The 20,917-nt window shown below is 36.7% G+C and overlaps 1 protein-coding gene across 1 annotated transcript; it reads left to right on the top strand.

The window, feature by feature from the left end:
* Nucleotides 1-3,274: 3,274 nt before the first annotated feature.
* LOC121739182 (probable cytochrome P450 305a1) lies at nucleotides 3,275-20,394 on the top strand. The gene is made up of 8 exons (XM_042131531.1): nucleotides 3,275-3,445; nucleotides 10,923-11,177; nucleotides 11,518-11,736; nucleotides 15,112-15,293; nucleotides 16,173-16,269; nucleotides 16,650-16,827; nucleotides 18,258-18,517; nucleotides 20,179-20,394. Exons 1-8 carry the CDS (start codon nucleotides 3,358-3,360, stop codon nucleotides 20,370-20,372), a joined length of 1,473 nt encoding a protein of 490 aa, XP_041987465.1. The 5' UTR covers nucleotides 3,275-3,357; the 3' UTR covers nucleotides 20,373-20,394.
* The last annotated feature ends 523 nt before the right edge of the window (nucleotides 20,395-20,917 follow it).

Here is a 20,917-nt window from a genome sequence, read left to right as displayed (position 1 = left end):
TGTTGCAATTATTGATATACTATTAAGGTAAAATAAAAATTAAGCGGTGCTCTCATACAAAACACAATCTATGGCCCAATTTTGCTCTATAATGGTACGGAACCCTTCGTGCGCGAGTCTGACTCGCACTTGGCTGATTTTTAAATTTTCATCTGACTTTATCGCAGTAAAACCAGCGCTAGCACTGGTAGCCCAAACGCGTGGGCGTTAATCGAACGTGTCGGATAAATAACGAGTGTCGAACGATTTGTTCCATAAAAATGCTTGTATTTTCAGATAGTCGAAAAAAAATAAGTAGGCGAAAGCGTAATGCCATACTTGTCGGGTGCGGCTTACAGCCCGCCATACCAACGCGAGTACGTTAATAAAAAAAAAAAATTGAACCATTTGTACCAGGCTAATTTTTGCATAGCTAATCATCGTCGAATAGCCATAGTAGAGTAGTAAGGGCTGTAAGCCGCACCCGACAAGTATGGCATTACGCTTTCGCCTACTTATTTTTTTTCGACTATCTGAAAATACAAGCATTTTTGTGGAACAAATCGTTCGACACTCGTTATTTATCTGACACGTTCGATTAACGCCCACGCGTTTGGGCTGCCAGTGCGAGCGCTATGATCATCATTTTCCTTTTTGCCTTTACGTAATTATACCCCTGTAAAACCGCCATACTGGTACAAATGACCAAGAATTTTGTGTCAGTATCTCCAGGCCTACTAGTTCATACCAGTTAAATAATTTGCAAAAAATTTATGACCGGCTACCTTATCACGTAAAAATTGCTATCGCATTGCTCTCGCAAGATACGTGATACCGGGGCCGAGTATGACAACTACGTGGGCGTGCATTTGTAGTAGGTTTATGTAGGTGAAACTATTTTTTTTGACTCAGTCAACGTTCCATATAGACCGGCCCACGTATCATGTATCTTGCGAGAGCAATGCGATAGCAATCATTGCGCGATAATTGCACCAAAATCGCAATTTCGTATCACGTATTCACCCAAAACAATACGATTGCAGTCTATCAGTATACATGACACCATATTGTTTGTGACATTCATTCCTGACACCCAGCAATCACTCGCGCGATTATTGCTAGTGGATTGTTGATCGCTATTTTTACGTGACAGCCCTGCGGATTCTCCTCGGACTTTCGTTTGCAAAATTAGCAGACCGCAATCTGACTTCTGATATGCGTAATTGCGATCCACAGCATTAATTTGACAGATGTAGCCAAACAGGATTGTGGTCTCTCGAATTTCGAATTTGGTACCATGTGCACAAAAGTGGTAACCAGCTGCAGCTGATGATGGGATCCATGAGTTATTGAGGGCACTCCTCAAAATTTATATAGAAACATAGGTATGGTGATTTTGGTTTTATGTGAAGTATACTATGTATATAATAATGGCATACTAATGGTTTTATGTGAAGTATACTATAATATAATAATATGCTACCAAAAACTAAAAGGCAAGATTTTGCATCAAGGTATACCATGGTTCAGAAAGTGCTGACGGAACTCTCGACTCCTTATAAAAAAAGTATTTGGATAAAAGTTTGGGAGATTCAGCGTTGTTATAAGAACGGAAAGTATCAGTATATATTTTGATCGACTTCAATATGCAAGGCTATTTTAACCAGTCGACTGCGACATATCCATATCCATCGATCCATAGTAGCTCCAATGTTTAGTTTCAGTTCAATCAGTCGAAAATCTAAGAATATTTATACTGACTTTCATCCTCTAATTTATCCTCCAAGCGGTGAAATTTATCAAAATCATTTCTAAGGGGATAATCCACAGCTGAATATAATTTAACCTCATCCTTTTTGGAAGTCGGTTAAAAACTGGGCAGTTCTGGAAATATTACATACATACGGGTAGAATGATTAATAACCTGCTTTTTCTAAGTCTAACCGACTTACTAAAATGATGCACAAAACACCATTGCGAAGTTGCCTGTCCCTCACGCCCAAGAGAAGCCTAATGATTCATCTCAATTTTAAATTTCCCAGGGGCGAAGACTCTAATGAATCAATATTATGCCAAAGACATCATTTTAATTAAGCCATATGAGACATTAACAGGCAGGTATAAAATTATTTTCCGAATTATTTTAGAACGTCTTCTCGTAAAATATACTAATCGATAGATCTCACGACGCAAATAAATCTTTAAAATAAAACGGGCCAAGTGCGTGTCCGGCCACGCGCAATATAGGGTTACGTAGTACCGCCAGTATAATTTTTGTATGTTCAATGAATGTACATTTATAACGTGTTTTACACTACTAACGACATAATTTCAGTTCCGTTCAAGGGAATTAGAACAAGTTCCTTTATACCTCGTCGAGATTTTTTTTTAGTTTATCGACTATTACTCAATAACTTATAAAGTCTTCTTAGCCATGATAATTTTCTATTTAAATTCAGCATATTTCTTACTCCCGTGACTCTAATGATTTTTTCCGCTTTGAAACTTAATATTTCACAAAAGGATCCCTAAATCGGAAAATGATCTAGGAAAAAAATATATCCAACGACACCCCACACCGTGGGAAGGACGCGAAAAAAAAATCATCCGCGCTTGATGTGTAGGGGAGGTACCATAAAAAAATTAAGATTTTATATACCATTTTGTCAGCATCCTTAATAATATTATGTGCATTCATGCCAAATTACAGCTTTGTAGGTCCTATAGCCTCTGAGTAAAAGCGTGGACAGACAGACAGACAGACGGACAAATAGACAGACGGACAAACGGACGGACAGACCGAAACTATAAGGTCATTTTTAGATTTTTTAGGGATCCGTAGTCAACAACTTCCTTGTTGACTAAGGAATTCTAAAAGTGACCTTTATATTCTAGACTTTGAAAGCTCTAGCTCGTTTTTGTCTTCTTTGTCCTTTAAGACATTTAAAATTTCGGGTATCGATAATACACGAGTAATATTATATTATAATTTATAATTTATTATTTTAGTATTAAAAACTTATTTAACCCAAAAATCATATTGTAAGTAGGCACTTGATGACTCAACTGAAGCTCACTTATTTTTTTAACACAAAATAATTTAAACACTCCATACAGACAATTACTGTTTATCTCTAGCCTCTATGCTAGCGACATAAAGATCACTCCCAGAGTCACAGGAACTTCAGAGTCGATCAATTCGTTTTCATTCAAGATCGTTACGCTAATAATAGTTAAATGTCGTCGTACCGACTACTGTAGTGTTCACCATATTCACCACATGGTGATAAAATTCCCGGCCGTCATTAGTGACGTAAGTGCTGGTATATATGTTATCGTGGTACAGTCATAACTCAGTCGTCGGTGTTGGTGGTCAAAATGTACACTGTGACGCTCCTGTGTGTTACCGTCGCGGTGTTATGGTATGTGGTGAGCGGCGTGCTCAAACCGAGAAAGTATCCACCGGGTAAGCTAAATATAGTGCGCTAATTGGGATGCGAATGTGTTTTTTGTGTGACTATTCTGATGGCATGTGTTTGACATACGAGTACGGCTACACTTCTCTATCGATCATATGGAGATATTTAATTATGCTATAATTTAACGAAGATTTATGATATAACCTGTGGCGCTTTATATTTTATTTATTGAAGAACTTGACAGATAATAATATTAATAAATAATAATAATATTTATTCAGTATTTACAATGATGGTGAGATACAATTATTATATTAGAGCTACTTAAACTAAATAAGTACAAATTTAATGATTATAGTATTGCCTGAACTAGGATACCCTGTGTTTCAAGCTAAAATTATATATATATATATATATATATATATATATATATATATATATATATATATATATATATATATATATATATATATATATATATATATATATATATATATATATATATATATATAATGGCCATACATTTACAATACTTGTATAATGTATGGACATTTTCTGTCATACTTTTCCATAATTTTTAAGTCATTATTAAATCCCTCCTGTGAGTGCAGCCGATAATACATAATATGGTAATTATGGATAATATATATTATGCTTGTAAGACTCTTCGTAGCAACATCTATAAATAGTTAGCCATTCTTCTTCATTTTTTTCATTAGAATTCATGAGTGTTCATGTTATTACCACTTATTCAATACATTATATTTTGATTATTTTGACACAGTGAAACTCACAATAATATTGTAATGTTATGCATGTTATACACTCTCTGCTATAATTTAAAAAAATGTATATATTTGATGATGGCAAAATATTGCGAATTTCTCATTCACAAAATTATTTATTTAAACATAATGCTGCGAAATGTTTATAGTATTCATATCAATTAATGACCATTTCTTATTTATGTAATCTTTATTATCTGCACCTAGAACTTCTTTTGCCTAGAGCTTTTGCTTGGAATTTCGGTAGTCAAAAACACGAAAATGTGCGAGCCAACTCCTTGCTAAAAAGTTTTTTTCTTTTTCATAAATATTTTTAGTAACCAAGGTTATAGAGGGTATAACAAAACAAAGTGATAATACTTTAGGGTGTGTATGTGTCCCAATTGTATTATGAGTTCGCTGCGAAAATAGCGGCGCTAAAAGTAGATTTTTTTGTGATTTGTATGGGCATAGAGCCCAAGCGTTATGCCCATACAAAATTTAAAAAATATTTTTCTCTTTCAGCGCACTGTAACCATTGACTCATAATAAACACGGGATGTATACAATGTTCAAACACTAAAGACTAAAGTATTATCACTTTCAACTTTGTTTTGTTACAGCCTGTATGAATATTGAATATTTGAATAGTAATATTTTTTTTTTTAATGAAAGAAGGGGGCAAACGAGCAAACGGGTCACCTGATGGAAAGCAACTTCCATCGCCCATGGACACTCGCAGCATCAGAAGAGCTGCAGGTGCGTTGCCGGCCTTTAAGAGGAAATAGGGTAATAGGGAAGGGTAGGGATGGGAAGGGAAGGGAATTGGGCCTCCAGTAAACTCACTTACTCGGCGAAACACAGCGCAAGCGCTGTTTCACGCCGGTTTTCTGTGAGAACGTGGTATTTCTCCGGTCGAGCTGGCCCATTCGTGCTGAAGCATAACTCTCCCACGTATAGCCATCCAATATACAAGATGTCTCATATTTGAAACCATAATATTTACCGGAAACCATACTCGAGGAATTCGTAGAATGCATGCATTATCCATGGTGTCAGTCGTCAAATATCATATGTGAATCAAGTTTATTTTTAAGACAACTAACCCATCTCCACTTAGATTAAAATATTCTAGCGATACATTATGCTCATTATGTTGGGAGTACTACAACAGCTGTAAATAATTTTTAAAAATTGGCCAAGTGCGAGTCGGACTCGCGCACGTAGGGCTCTGTACCATTATAAAGCAAAATTAAGCCAAAACTTGTGTTTTTATATGGGATTATAATTTTTTTTATTTTATTATAATATTATTATAAAATATTAAAGTACACATTTAATTAAGGACTTTGAGAAAGAATCAAGTACCTACCTGTTGCCATTATTGATATATAGCAAAAAAGGCCAAAAAATCACGTTTATTGTATGGGAATAAATATTAATTTTATTCTGTTTTAGTATTTGTTGTTATAGCGACAACAGATATATACATTCTGTGAAAATTTCAGAATTCTAGCTATAGCGGTTCTTGAGTTACAGCCTGGAGACAGACGGACAGGCGGACAGACGGATAGATGGACAGACATCGAAGTCTCAGTAATAGGGTCCCTTTTTTACCCTTTGGGTACGGAACCCTAAAAGACGCGGCCCACTCCACTGCGATACGTTACAACTTACGCGTACCTTATCCAAACATTAAACTATGGAAGTTTGAAGTGCAAAAAATTCTAAAATACAGAGCATAAAATAATTAACAATAATTGTTACTAATCATTATTATAGGTTGTTTCATTTATAAGTTTATATTAATTATAATGCAGAACTTGCGAAATAAATCATAATTAATGAAATATTCAGTTTAATCGTGACTAAGAATTTTTTTGCGTTTATACGCCAACAATAGTTATGAATTTTTTGAGTAACAATTATGTGTTACTCCGAAAATTCAGAACAATTTTTTTGTATAACCAATCTTTAGTCGTTGGCAAACCACAGTTAAAAATAATTGTTAAAGTAATTAGCGAAAACTTAATAGTCATTCCCTAGAAACATTTTTTAATCTACATTTTTGAGATAATGAGACAATAGTTTGTTATAAGGTTCCGTACCCAAAAGGTAAAAACGGGACACTATTACTAAGACTTTGTTGTCTGTCCGTCTGTTCGTCTGTCCGTCTGTCTGTCTGTATTTGTGTCTCCAGACAGTAACTCAAGAACGGTAATAGCTAGAGATTTCAAATTTTCACAGATTTTGGCCTTTTTTGCTCTATATCAATAATGGCAACACCTACCTGTTGCAATTATTGATATACTATTAAGGTAAAATAAAAATTAAGCGGTGCTCTCATACAAAACACAATCTATGGCCCAATTTTGCTCTATAATGGTACGGAACCCTTCGTGCGCGAGTCTGACTCGCACTTGGCTGATTTTTAAATTTTCATCTGACTTTATCGCAGTAAATTTTTCATGGCTTACTTCCGTATTTTTGTAGGGTGTAGGGGTAAAATGAAGCTATTCACAAAAAATTTGCTTGATAGTAATCTAATTTTGATCAAGGGACACAACGCTAAACTTTAAAACAAAGAGAAATCGGGTATTAATCATGTTAAAGTGTTTCGTCGTTTTTTTGAACCCTCATTGAATTGGTGTCCGTTGTGACAAATAGTTCATATTTTCAGAATATGATGTTTAATCAATAGACTCATTAAACATACAAAGTCTCAATTGAAAAATTTTAGTACTTAAGATTTTATTGATATCTAAAATACGCCGATTTAGTCACTGACTCACTGACACACTGATGATCATCAAAATGTTTGGCTGCTTCCTTAAGTGCTAGACAGCTGAAATTTGGTATGTAATTTAAGTTTAGTATACTAAACTTAGATTACATATCAGAAGCCATAATATATCGATGGCCCCAACGAATAAACGTGCAAGAGCCTTACCCAAATTAGTAAAGTATTGAAAGAGCTGATAATGGATTCCATTATCTTCGAGAAGGAGGATTTAGCAATTGGTTTGTAGTTGGAAGGATTTGAGCAGTCACCTTTTTTAGGGATCGAATACACTAAGGCTTTCATCTAAGAAGCCGGGACAATTCCAGAAGGGTAGGAGAACCGAAAACGACGCGTTAAGACCGGAGCCAACTCTAAAGTACACTTTTTCAACACAATAGGAGGGTTTCCATCAGGCCCACTCGACTTTTGGATATCAAGGGCACGCGGGGCTATTCACTTTGGGCGCTGTAGTAACCTAATATCCGACATGATGCACCTGCATTGTGGTATGGTCGGCGGTTTTTATCCCAAGGTCATCAAGGGTCGAGTTTGACGCAAAGAGCTTACACAGAATATCGTCTTTGTATTTTGCGTCGTGGGCTAACGATCCATTTCCTACTTGTAGGAATGGTAGGATGGCTTTCAGAAATATCCTTCAATAGCTTAGGCCAGGGACCAGAATTCACGGGTTCCAATAGAAAGGCACTCGCGTCTCTCACTAATGCTATTGACGTGCTGTTTACTTTGCCCGAGTGATCTCTCTCTTTAAGGATGTATAGGCAAGTTTGTACTCCATTTTATATGTATGTATTAACGCATAGGCGTGAGGAAGGTCAATATTTATCAACAACAACAATAGGTCAACAATATTATCACTGAACCGTTAACAAGAAAATGTTAGCGAGCTAGACGTTCCACGCGGCCTCGACCACATAAATGATAAATTTTACGAAAACCGTACATTTTCTCGCAAAAAATAGTTTATGTTCCTTTACATCATGGTCTACATATGTGCCAAATAACTTAAAAATTCATCCAGTAGTTCGCGAGATAATGTTAAGAAATGGAAATTTAAGTAATTTTCCCGGCTTTTTCCACATTTTCCTATGTTTCTTCGCTTCTATTAGTCTTAGAGTGATAATTTATAGTCTGTAGCCTTTCTCAATAAATGAGCCATCTAACAACGAAATAATTTTTCAGTTCAGTTCCTGAGATTAGCGCTTTCAAACAAACAAACTCTTCCACTTCACAATATTAGTATAGATTTATATTTTATACCAAGCACTTATACGGTCGTATTACATAAATAATAAGTCGATCTTCTTAACACTAATATACGGGCTTTTATCTTTACAAAGAAGCAACAAAATATACAGGAATAAGCGTGTAAATGACCAGAACATGGCTCAAGGGGAAAAAAATACGTGGAATAACTATGCAACATTTCACTGCACTTGTTAAAACTACATTTATGACACGAATAAACGTGCATTGATACAATAGTGTTATCGAGTCACATATTAGTCACTAGAATAATAATTTAATATGGTTTTTCTTAAATATGTGGTAAACGGTTAATATTTGATTTTTAATAAATATATGAGCTGAAAGATATTTTTTTTATTATATTTGTCTATTTATTATGTAGTCAAAGTTATGTGATTCCAAACGTTTTTTTGTCTTCCTGAAAAGTTGTCTTTTTTCGATTGCACGTTTATTCGTTGGGGCCATCGATATACTTTCTGATATGTAGAATTTGTTGGAGTTAGGGTCGATAGAGTTAGGCCGCGTAGATTCAGAAGCTTTGCTCTACTACAGAATACATTAGTACAAGTCTACGTTAGATCTGATATCTTTTTCACAGGGCAAAACTTTTGTGGTCATCGAGGTAATATTTTTCATGAAATGTTTTTTGTTGGGATATTTTTTATTTCAAATCATTTTCCCGATTAACCTATTTACTTTAATTGCCATTTTTTGCATATTATATATTTATGCAAAACGCGGCAATTTTTTAATTGTTACTTACCTGGTTGTTCCACTAATGTATTCATTTACATTAATTAATGTTTATTTAATCCGCGAGTACTTTAATTGATTAGGTATTGTAATAAGTTGTAATTATTATAAAGTTAATTTTAAATTATGATGATTCAAATTACTTATGCTTATGATAGTGATACTCAACCTTAAAAATGTTTATTCATATTATGTACCTGACCTTCTAAATGTTTATTCAATTATTTATTATAATGAATTTCCATATTTGCACTGATGACCAAGGCATATTAACGTGGCTATATAGAGCACTTGTAATTACAAGTGCGAGTCTTTGTCTGTCTGTCATCTAAATATCATGACAGTGATATTGTGTCCAGAAAAACATCAAGCTTGTGTCACTTTGAGTGTTCACTGCTTCATCCATACTCCGTGAGTCGCGACTCGCGACACTATGTCATCCACATGGATGACAATATAGTCAAAACATCCTTGTAAAATGTAAGTTGTAAGGTGGTTGAAAGTCTCTATATTGCTAAGTACTCACATACGGTTTTGCCCGATAGTTTTACTCCGCATCGAGTAAAAATTATCGTGTGGACCGTAAAACTCACAGCTCGAAAGCTCGCATCGAGCCGGCTCGATGGAATTAAATAAATTATTTCCTTCGAATTTACTCGACGCAAGCCGTCGAGCTTAACGTCGCCATACCTACTAAAGAGTGAGAGTAGAGTTTTGCGGTCCACACGATAATTTTTGCTCGATTGGGAGTAAAACTATCGAGTAGTGCAGATGGTTTTTACTCTACGTGATTGCTCGATCGAGTAAAACCGTATGTGAGTACTTAGCGCATTACAAAGATGATATTTTCACTTTTTTATCTCGTAAAAATAAAAACAATCGCGGAAAACATGTAAAATAAATTCAATGAAGCTCATGTTCTCTTTACACTAAGCTTTATATTAAATAATAAATGACTACCTTAACCTTACCCTTGAATTCTCATATTAATTTTCATACACATGAACCAGCTTTTACACGAAGCATGACATACGAGATACAGAAATATGAGGTCAGACCACACAGGAACGCGATGCGATGTAACGAAAAATTAATAATGACACCATAATTTAAAAATAATTTCATGAAAAATCAACGGGTTAGATACAAGGGAAAATGGATTCCAACTCTTAAGCTACGCCACCGGTAATATTCTCTCTTCGTCTTACGAATTTTCAATCAGGTCACGTGTCTTGTGATTTTAACATTTCTTACGGTACTTTAAAATCTGAAAAAAGTGCGCTGCAAATAATAATAATAATATCTATGGACGCTGCCTTCACACCACGTCAGTCTGGCCCCGTACTAAGCTACTTCGATAGTTTATTTTTGAGCATTCTAATCAAAACTCCTGTTGTCTATTCATCATCATCATCATATCAGCCTATAGTCGTCTGCCGTGTTGTCTATTATCGATACTCAATCTACTATTTTTTACTAGACACTAGGAAGCAAGATGCGATCGCGCATCGCGGTTATAGATGTACCAAGCAGCCCTAATAAAGCAATAATATATTAAACTTTAAGCCCTGCAACGTACAAGGTCTTACATAAATAATGCAGAAGAAAGGAGACTTTACGGCACTGTTTTAATGGAACTTGGTTAAAGCGACACAAAATTGTCCCTTTTTATTGCGTGTTTGATCGACTTTGATGGAAATTTGGTAGTTAGTATCGAAAACCTAGTAGCGATTATTTGTAAGATTCTGAGACTATTTCATAATTTAAAGATATCCGAAGACTCCCAAAATACTTGTCTTTTTCAAACCAATTTTCGTATGCCGAGGCGATTTTTTATTTACCTTTACTTTGTTTACTTTCATCGCTGTCATAATTGGTAAAACGTAAAGCAAAACGCTACCCCATCACAAACATAGTTACGTTTTTTTTTTTTAAATCTTATGTTGTCTTCCATTTCAGGTCCACAATGGTATCCCTATTTCGGCAGCAGCGCGATAGTTCAGAAGTTAATGCTAAAGCACGGTTCACAATGGAAGGCACTATCGCATTTAGCCAAGGAGTACTCAACTGATATTCTTGGTCTCAAGTTGGGATCTGAGCGCTTAGTAGTTCTGTTTGGAGAAAAGAATTTGAGGATAGCTTTCAAAGAATCTGCCTTTGACGGTCGACCGGACAATTATTTCCTAAGACTGAGATGCTTAGGCAAAAGAATGGGTGAGTTTAATGCACGTAATGGCTTATAGTCGTTGCTTTGATGTCTGTGAAGTAGGAACGTAAAGGTTCTAATTTAAAAGAAATTTTAGATATTTAAAAAGATTTTTTTGTACTGATTTAATTCAATAAGATATATATTAAAAAATACAAAAAATAATGATAATTTAATAGGTCATCGATTAACCTTTTAATATTATGTATGATTCAAATAATATTTGGTTGGCCTCTGTCATGTCAATGTCAGTCGTACCAAAATACAGTTGCTACACCAACCTGTGAATCTATTTCTCTGATAGTGCTAAGCAAAGAAGAATATACTTATCTAAAATCATTGATACAGGTATAACATTCACCGATGGCCCTCTTTGGAAGGAGCATCGAAGTTTTACGGTGAAGCATTTGAAGAATGTTGGCTTCGGCAAGACCACAATGGAGGCTGAGGTCCAGAAAGAGATGCTGCACATCATCGACTACATAGACAAGAACAGACACAAGCCCATTAACCCCAAGGGGCAGTTGGCAATATCAGTGATGAACACACTATGGAAATTCACAGCTGGTGAGCGAATAAATTAAATAGATGTTTTAAATAGACCAAATAGTAATGAGACCGAGTTCTGCTGTTTTAGGGTTCCGTACCTAAAGGGTAAAAACGGGATCCTATTACTGTGACTTCGATGTCTGTCCTTCTGTCTGTCCGTCTGTCTGTCCGTCCGTCTGTCTGTCTGTATGTCTGTCTATCTGTCTCCAGGCTGTAACACAAGAACCAATATAGCTAGACTTCTGAAATTTTCGCAGATTATGTACTTCTGGTGCCGCTAAAACAACAAATACTTTAAAAAATTTAAGTCAATATTTAAGGTCATCATTTTGGTCTATTTGGCTCGTAATCCATGATAGCAACATATAGACACTTTAAATTTTCACAAAATCTCAATAAAATAAAATAGACGAGTGTATTGTTAAAGGTGTCTAAAAGATTATTTTTTTTTATGAAAGAAGCGGGCAAACGAGCAAACGGGTCACCTGATGGAAAGCAACTTCCGTGTCCCATGGACACTCGCAGCATCAGAAGAGCTGCAGGTGCGTTGCCAGCCTTTTAAGAGGGAATAGGATAATATGGGAAAGTAGGGATAGGAAGGGAAGGTAATAGGGGAGAATAGGGAAGGGAATTGGGCCTCCGGTAAACTCACTCACTCGGCGAAACACAGTGCAAGCGCTGTTTCACGCCGGTTTTCTGTGAGAACGTGGTATTTCTCCGGCCGAGCCGGCCCATTCGTGCCGAAGCATGGCTCTGCCACGTATCGAAATAACATTATTATATTATAATATTTTATTATATTTATTATATAACCTCCGTGGCTCAGTGGTGAGCGAGTTGGTAGCTCAAGCCGGGGGTCGCGGGTTCGAATCCCGCCGACGGAACAAAAAGTTTTCAATGCTCCCGGGTCTGGATGTGTATTAAATATGTGTATGATATAATAAAAATCTTAAATACGAGTATATGTATAGTATAAAAGTATTAAATATATTTCCGTTGTCTGGTACCTGTAACACAAGTCCTTTAGGTACTTAGCACGGGGCCAGACTGACGTGGTGTGAAGCGTCCATAGATTTAAAAAAAAAAAAAGCTTTTGCCCGCGGCTTCGCTCGCGTTAAGAAGCAGTATTAGGTAATACTGCTTCTATATAGGTATATATATAGGTATATATACCTATATATATACCTATATAGAAGCAGTATATAGGTATATACAATCTTTCATCCCCTATTTTAACAACTTGGGGGTTGAAGTGATCAAAATCATTTCTTAGCGGATGCCTACGCTGTAACATCTACCTGCATGCCAAATTTCAGCCCTATCCGTCCAGTGGTTTAGGCTGTGCGTTGATAGATCACTATGTCAGTCAGTCAGTCAGTAATTTGAGTTAAGTGTATATTGGACGCTTCACACCATGTCAATCTGGCCCCGTGGTAGTACCTGAAGAACTTGTGTGTATTTTAATACTTTTATTCTATGCATATATTTAAGATTTTTATTAAATGATACACATATTTAATACACATCCATGACCCAGGTACTTTGAAAACTTTATGTTCCGTCGGCGGGATTCGTACCTGCGACCCCCAGCTTGAGCTACCTACAGCCCACCAACTGAGCCACATATATTATATTAAGATAAATTCCATAGTGGCAATTAAAGTAACTGTGTAGTTATTGAAACAAGAGGTATAGTTAATGATACAATAAAACCGATCACAAAGAGTAAATACCGATCATAAAAGTGAGTATTGAGAGAAATACTGGCAATTATTCATAGTTTCCTTTCGTGCTTTTCTTCGAATGGAACAGAAACCGAGTTAAAAGTTACTTGAACTACAGCAATTATTTAAACTCTGGCCAGAGAAAACATGAAACCTTCGCCGTGTTGCGGAAAATATGAAACAAATATTATTTTCCTTTTATGCCGGGAACTTGCTCAACTTAGTAGGGTTTCGTTTGCTGTAAGCTGAATATTGTTTATGGCACCCGATAGTTTTTCTCGTTATAGGAAATATTTTTGGTATTTTTTATTTTATTTCATAGAAATTGCGGCAATGAGCGCTGTTTGATTTTAGGCAAATAAAGCGAAGATTTTAATATTATGGTCAAGACTACGAAACAATCACAAAGACTCAACTACTTGCCACGTAGCTTGAATTATAGACACTGAAAATTAATGTACTTAACACGAATAATTGGCTAGACGGATTTAAATTAGCACATATATTAAGAAATTAAAAAAAAAACCCTGCCAAAACAACTTTAAAAAGTAATGAAATAATATTTACTGCCTTTAAGTTCAAATAATTCCTAACTTGTGTAAAGTAATATTTTAGGCCATAATTGTTGTCACGGTGTATCGGGGGACCGCCAAGTAAACTACAACCTACAACCGCCAAGTCGCTGATTACCTATCTCGATTCAGATCGCTGTGAATTGATCCTTAAACTTGTTAAGTGAAATTAAACATCTACATTAGCGGTCCCCCGACACACTTTGACAACAATTGTGGACTAAAATATTACTTTACACAAGTTAGGAGTTATTTGAACTTAAAGGCAGTAAATATTATTTCATTACTTTTTAAAGTTGTTTTGGCGGGGGTTTTTTTAAATTTCTTAATTTAATTTTATTTCATACTTTTTAAACTTGTGTTGGTTATAGTGCAGAATAATTCCTATCAACAGAATCATATTCTCATGATTACCATCTATCAATGTCCTTTTCGATGAGGCCGTTAAAATGAGCCCAAACATGAAACCTCCACTTTGGGTTCATACGAAGCTCGGTTCCTATAGAATCCAGTTTATACTTTATCTACTTCTTACTGGTTGTCACAATTAAAATGAGCCCAAACACGAAACCTCTGCTCTTAGTTGGCGAGGAGTTGGATATCCTATTGATTACCAGGTGACGCTGCAGCACCAGGTCAACTTTCCATTATTATGTGTATACGTATATTGTATATTCATAAATATCACGAACTAGAATGAAATATAAAACCCATCAAACGACTACAAGTTGCTAACGGCCTTTCATGAACCAGATAAACCTTGATTGTCCTGGACTGAGCAGGCTGATGATGATGAATTATAGCTAAGAACACTCTCGGTCATGTCAGCTTTCAAACAAAAAAAATTAGATCAAAATCGGTCCACCCGTTTGGATGCTACGATGCCACGGACAGATACACACACAGACAAACAGACAGACAGACACGTCAAACTTATAACACCCCTCTTTTTGTCGGGGGTTAAAAAGTAACCCTGAGTAGCTCCAAAATGTATCTCTTACTTAACATACAACTTTACTTACCTAACCTAACGTTGTATCGGAACAATATTTATTTTATTGGACGTTATTTATAGACGCTGAAATTGCATTTTCTAGGGGAGAGAATTGATGATGACAAGCTGATGCATCTAATAGATGTGATGGAGAGGAGATCGAAAGCTTTTACGATGTCTGGAGGGAAACTCAACCAGTGGCCGTGGCTCAGATTCCTATTTCCGCAATGGTCTGGTTATAACCTGATTAAGAGTGCTAATAAACAGATGTCGGAAATCATAGACGTAAGCATTTTGAGTAACAAATATAGTTAGTGTTGATAGGTTTAGGGGCTGTTTCACCACTTGCTGATAAGTTCCAGATAGACTATCCACAACTTATCTGACACATACACCATACTCTATCTGTCAGATAAGTTGTGCAATCCGGCACTTATCAGTTAGTGGTGAAACAGGCCCTAAGTTTTGCAATTTTTGATAACATTTTTGAAAATACTATATAAATTTATTCATAGGCAGATGGTAGACATATGTAATGTGTTCGTGTTATGTCAAGCTAGGAATACTATTATAGATCACCAACAATAACTTGACATAGCCCGACCAAATAACGTACTGCCTATAAACGAATTTATCTGATACTACGTAATGTTTTGAATCATAATGATTTTGTTTGCGTTTCTTCCTCTGTACTAAAGAAACGGAAATTTACCAAATTTATAGGCACACGTAAGTCTTTCCGACAGTAACTTAAGCATTTGCTATTGAAAGACTGTATTAGAGTGATAAAATGTTGACTCAGGGAAATTTGGAACTCCTTAAATTTTACTTACTCTGAAATTGTTATTGGTTCCTCCGACATTTTAAGCTGTGCTGCGCAAAATAGAACTTAATACCTCTTGTGAACGTTTCCAATCTAAAGTTATGTATATTTTTAAATTTAACAAAATATTGGGTGTATTTGGTAAAATTTTAAAAACTAAAATACAATTAAACTAGAGTTTCGTGTTTTCGTAATGTTATATTCTGCTTCTTCTTAAATATTGTTATTATTAAGTATGTTGTTTTTGCTAAACATAATATTTTTTGAGACGAAGCAGAATATAACCAATAAATACACAAAAACTTTTGATGTAATAGGTATTTGTAATGATTATTTTCCAGGATGCAATAGACAAACACAGAAATGGTGAAATAACTGAAGATGACTTTATGCATTTATTTTTAAACGAAGTTAGACAAGGGAGGAGTACCTACACAGGTAAGTAAATGTTTTTTTATTTTTTTTATTCATCTCTTTTACCTTCTTACGTTTACGTTCTTAAGGGCTTTCAAAGCTTGAACAATTCTGATGAGATTTTTTGAGACGCGATGTTTAGTGACCAATAAATATGATAAATAAAAATCTTAGTTGTTATCTACGAATAATAAAAACTAGTTGTTATAGTAATAATATAAAAATATGATATATTAATATAAAATAATACTTGAGAATTAAGAAAATATAACAATTAAGATTTTTATTTGCCTTTTAATTACTACGCGCCTAAATTAACTACACGAGTGCCTTCATACACCAACTTAGGTCAAAGAGTATGCCAATAAATGGATCTAATAATTAATTTCAATCGTTAATTCCAGAGGAACAATTACAAGTGATATGTTTGGACATTTTAATAGCGGGCTCACAGACGACGAGTAACTCATTGCAATTTGCTTTGTTGGCGGCGCTTAGGAATCCGTCTATTCAGAACAGAATTTATGACGAGATAAACACAGTTCTGGGCGACCAGACGCCATGCTGGGAGGATACTAATAGGTAATAACATTTTTATGTTAAATCACTGGCTATAGGATCATGGGCGTAGCGAGAAGCGATCGGTCGCTAATGCTCACGAGTTTCATACCTAAACGTGGAGCGGAGAGAGTTGCGGGGTGAGAGGGGAGGCATTAAATCAAATTTTGTTTTTAATTTTTACCTCACCTTCAAGACTATTGTGAGATATAAGTACTCATATTATATTAAAATAATCTGCCCCCCCCTATAGAATCCAAGCTACGCCCATGTATAGGATGGTAGAGAATTTATACAACAGCGAGGACAAAAATGGCAGGAAAAGTGGTGATCTAAGGTTCGCACTCACGTTGTCGGCGCGTGCCGGGGCGGGTCGGGGCGCGGTGCAGCGCAAAATGCACTATAGCACACTAATGTCGGGTCGGGTCGCATCGCATTAACGGATTTTAACGCTCACTGTGCCGGGGAGCGCCGCGGGGTGCCGGGGCGGGTCAGCGCGCAACGCATTGACGGATTTTGAGCCGAGGCTTGCCGGGCCGCATCGCATCACATTCGCGCTCCGCTTGCTATAGCCTGTTGCCGGGGCGCAGCGGGTCTTACCGAGGCGCAGCGGGTCTTGTCGGGCCGTGTCGCATTGACGAAAATCCGCCGCGCAAAAATCCGCGCCGATGCGCTCCGGCACAGTGTGCGATACGCGCATCCACTTCCATACATATTATATGGAGGCGGATTTTTGCGTTGCGCCCCGGCACGGCTCGTCTCAGTATGCTCACTTCTTAAAAGGTACGCCCACAGTTTGTCGGCGCGTGCCGGGGCTTGCCGGGGCGGATCGGGGCTCAGCGCAGCGCAAAATGCGCTATAGCATACTATTGCCGGGCCGGGTCGCATCGCATTGACGGATTTTATCGCTCACTGTGCCGGCCGCCGGGGCGTGCCGGGGCGAATCGGGGCTCAGCGCAGCGCCAAATGCGCTATAGCACACTATTGCCGGATCGGGTCGCATCGCATTGATGGATTTTAACGCTCACTGTGCCGGCCGCCGGGGCGTGCTGGGGCGGATTGGGACTCAGCGCAGCGCAAAATGCGCTATAGCACACTATTGCCGGGTCGGGTCGCATCGCATTGACGGATTTTAACGCTCACTGTGCCGGCCGCCGGGGCGTGCCGGGGCGGATCGGGGCTCAGCGCAGCGCAAAATGCGCTATAGCACACTATTGCGGTCGGGTCGCATCGCATTGACTGATTTTAACGCTCACTGTGCCGGGGCGTGCCGGGCACAGTGAGCGGTAAAATCCGTCAATCCATAAAACTACAGAATCTGTAGTTTTATGGATGAAAGTTACAAGTCCTTAATTACCCCGAGGTAAACTAAAAACAAAAATAAAGACTGATCTTTTAATTAAAATATTTTCTGCGTTACTATAAAATTTATAATAAAATATTTTATTTTCCAGACTAATTTACACGATGGCATTTCTTTACGAAGTTCAGAGGTACTTCGTGATAGTACCTTTGGCGGGGCCCAGAAGGCTTTTAACCGACTTCAAATTAGGAGAATATGTTTTACCTAAAGAAACGTCGGTCCTCATATGCGTTGGAGACACTCATTTTGACCCGGAAATATGGGAGGAACCGGAAAAATTCAACCCCGACAGATTTATAGGGGAGGATGGGTCATTTGTTAATTTGGAACACATTTACCCATTTGGACAAGGTTGGTATTGTAAGTATATCTAGAGACCTAAAAACAAGGACTTTGCATCCATTGCGGATGATTTATACAGGTTTTTCAGAGCGCAGTAACCACTATTTAAATCCTATAGGCTATAATGCCTGGGATTTTAAATGACCGTATGGTTGCCCAAGCTCATACGGCATTCTCGCAACATAGTGGGCCTACTCAGGCCATACTCGAGATTTAAAAAGATCTCGTTGGAACACACCACCACTCGGGATTGTACCTGCACCCTCTCGAGTGCGAATCAATGGTCTTCATGCTATCGTTATAAAAGAGGATATAGAGATCGTCTGAGTACGCGATGCGACGGTCTGGACAGCGATTATTATCAAAGCACAAACATAGTTATTACGAGTATACTTAGATCAGCGGGGCTAAAATGGTCGCTTTTTACATTATGAATCACAAATGTTTTTTTTATCGCAAAATTGTCACTTTGCTAGCAATTCATGTCTAGATATTCACTCAGTTTGAAAGTTTTGACAATTCATTTGCTGAATTGATTGAGAGGAATTGCTAAATGTGACCATTTTAGCGCCGCGGGGTTTAAGACCATAATCAGATGTGAGATGGGGCGTAATAACACGCGCCTAACTGAGGCTAACACTAAGGTCTTAGGCTATATTTCCTGTTTCTTATAATCGAGATTATAATTATAATGTAGCTTATGATATCTTCAATTAAAATAATTGAACACAACAACACAGAATCTTTTTATTAAGAGGTATAATTTAATAATGCGAAAACAGTAATAAAATATAAATTGTAAATTATTAACAGCTATATTTAACCCAATTAAGATCGTAACTATGAAGAGCTATCACTTTCAATATTTTCAAATTGAATTATCATAATATTATTATGAATTCCCGTAGTAATTTATTATAATTTAATGTAACAATTATTGAAATCAATATTATTTGCGGTCTAGCTATTTGTTGTTGCTAATTCGTTTAAAATTAATCACTTTATGCTTTTAAACTAATAGTGGGCGGTTTGTTCGCTTGTTTGCATCGAGAAGTAGTCTGAGCGATAAGTTGAGAATGGAGAAATATAGATAATAGAGCTTAGGTATTAAGGGTAGGTTAATTTTTCTAGACGTCTTCCCGAATCTAATGAGCTATTGCACGTATTTTTAAGACCCCTATCTCTATATTTCGCCATTCTCAACTTATCGCTCTCAGACTATAGGCTCCAAAGTTTCCTGGCCGATTTTGATGAAATTTTCGCTAATTAAACGCTAATCGGATCGTTATTGGTAGATCGTAATCAGACGGAACAACTTTATTCTTTAACTAGACGTTCCGCGCGGCTTCGCCCGCGTAAATTTGATATTTCACAAGCAAATTAGTCCACAAAAAATAGCTTATGGTCCTTCACGTGGTCTACTTCTTATGTGTGCCAAATAACAGAAAAATTACTCCAGTAGTTCGTGAGATACGCCCTTTCAATTAACACTGAAAGAATTTTTCAAATGGACCACTAGTTCCTGAGATTAGCGCATTCAAACAAACAAACTCTTCTGCTTTATAATATTATTAGTATATAGATATAGATTCTTGCCCAGCTCAAAGTTTAGCGCGTTCCGTAACAGCTGCAAACATTGGAATAATTATTTTTCTCTTCTTATTTTGCAGGTCGCAGAAGATGTCCAGGTGATTCCCTCGCCAGGTCATTCCTGTTCATAGTGTTTGTTGGGATCCTGCAGAAGTATAAAATAAACTGCTGCAACGGAGTTCTGCCTAGCGACGAACCAGATGTTGGCATATTATCATCACCCAAACCGTTCTCGATAGACTTTATACCGAGGCAGAATAAAGATGTATTTTAAAATATGTGTAATAATTTTAAAACTAAGACATGTGTCCTAAATGTCGATTTTCGGAAACTGCATTTCGGCTGATGCTAAAACCGACACCAGAGATCTCAAGTCTTTCAGCAATTTCATCCCAGATCGGCTGCCAAGTGATAATAATTCTAAATTTCAATTCAGATGTTTTGAAAATTTTAATATAAAGTGTTTCTTCGGCCACCTTTGGCCACAGTCTGTATTACTGCATTACTATTTTGTCAATTTCCCAATACAAAAAAATTTTTTGGAAGAAAATAGAAATTTGTAAATAGTAAATTTCTGGTATTAGTTTCTTTTTTGGTATTGGAATTATTATGGGATTATTAATTATTAATAATGATTTTCAAACAATTAGTGTCTAAACACACTAGGCCGACCATACGCGGCCGAAGTTCGGTACGATTACGCCTGCAATGTATTTTAAATTATTGCTGCAACCGCGTATTTTCGGCCTAGTGTATTTAGACACGTAGGCTGCGTTTCCATCAGAGATGTGTAGCGAGGAATGTGTTTTTGAGAAACAA

Source organism: Aricia agestis, chromosome Z (assembly GCF_905147365.1).
Source record: "Aricia agestis chromosome Z, ilAriAges1.1, whole genome shotgun sequence".
Classification (NCBI taxonomy): Eukaryota; Metazoa; Arthropoda; class Insecta; order Lepidoptera; family Lycaenidae; genus Aricia; species Aricia agestis.
Note: the sequence above shows the minus strand (reverse complement) of the source record. Positions and strands in the feature narration are given on the sequence as shown.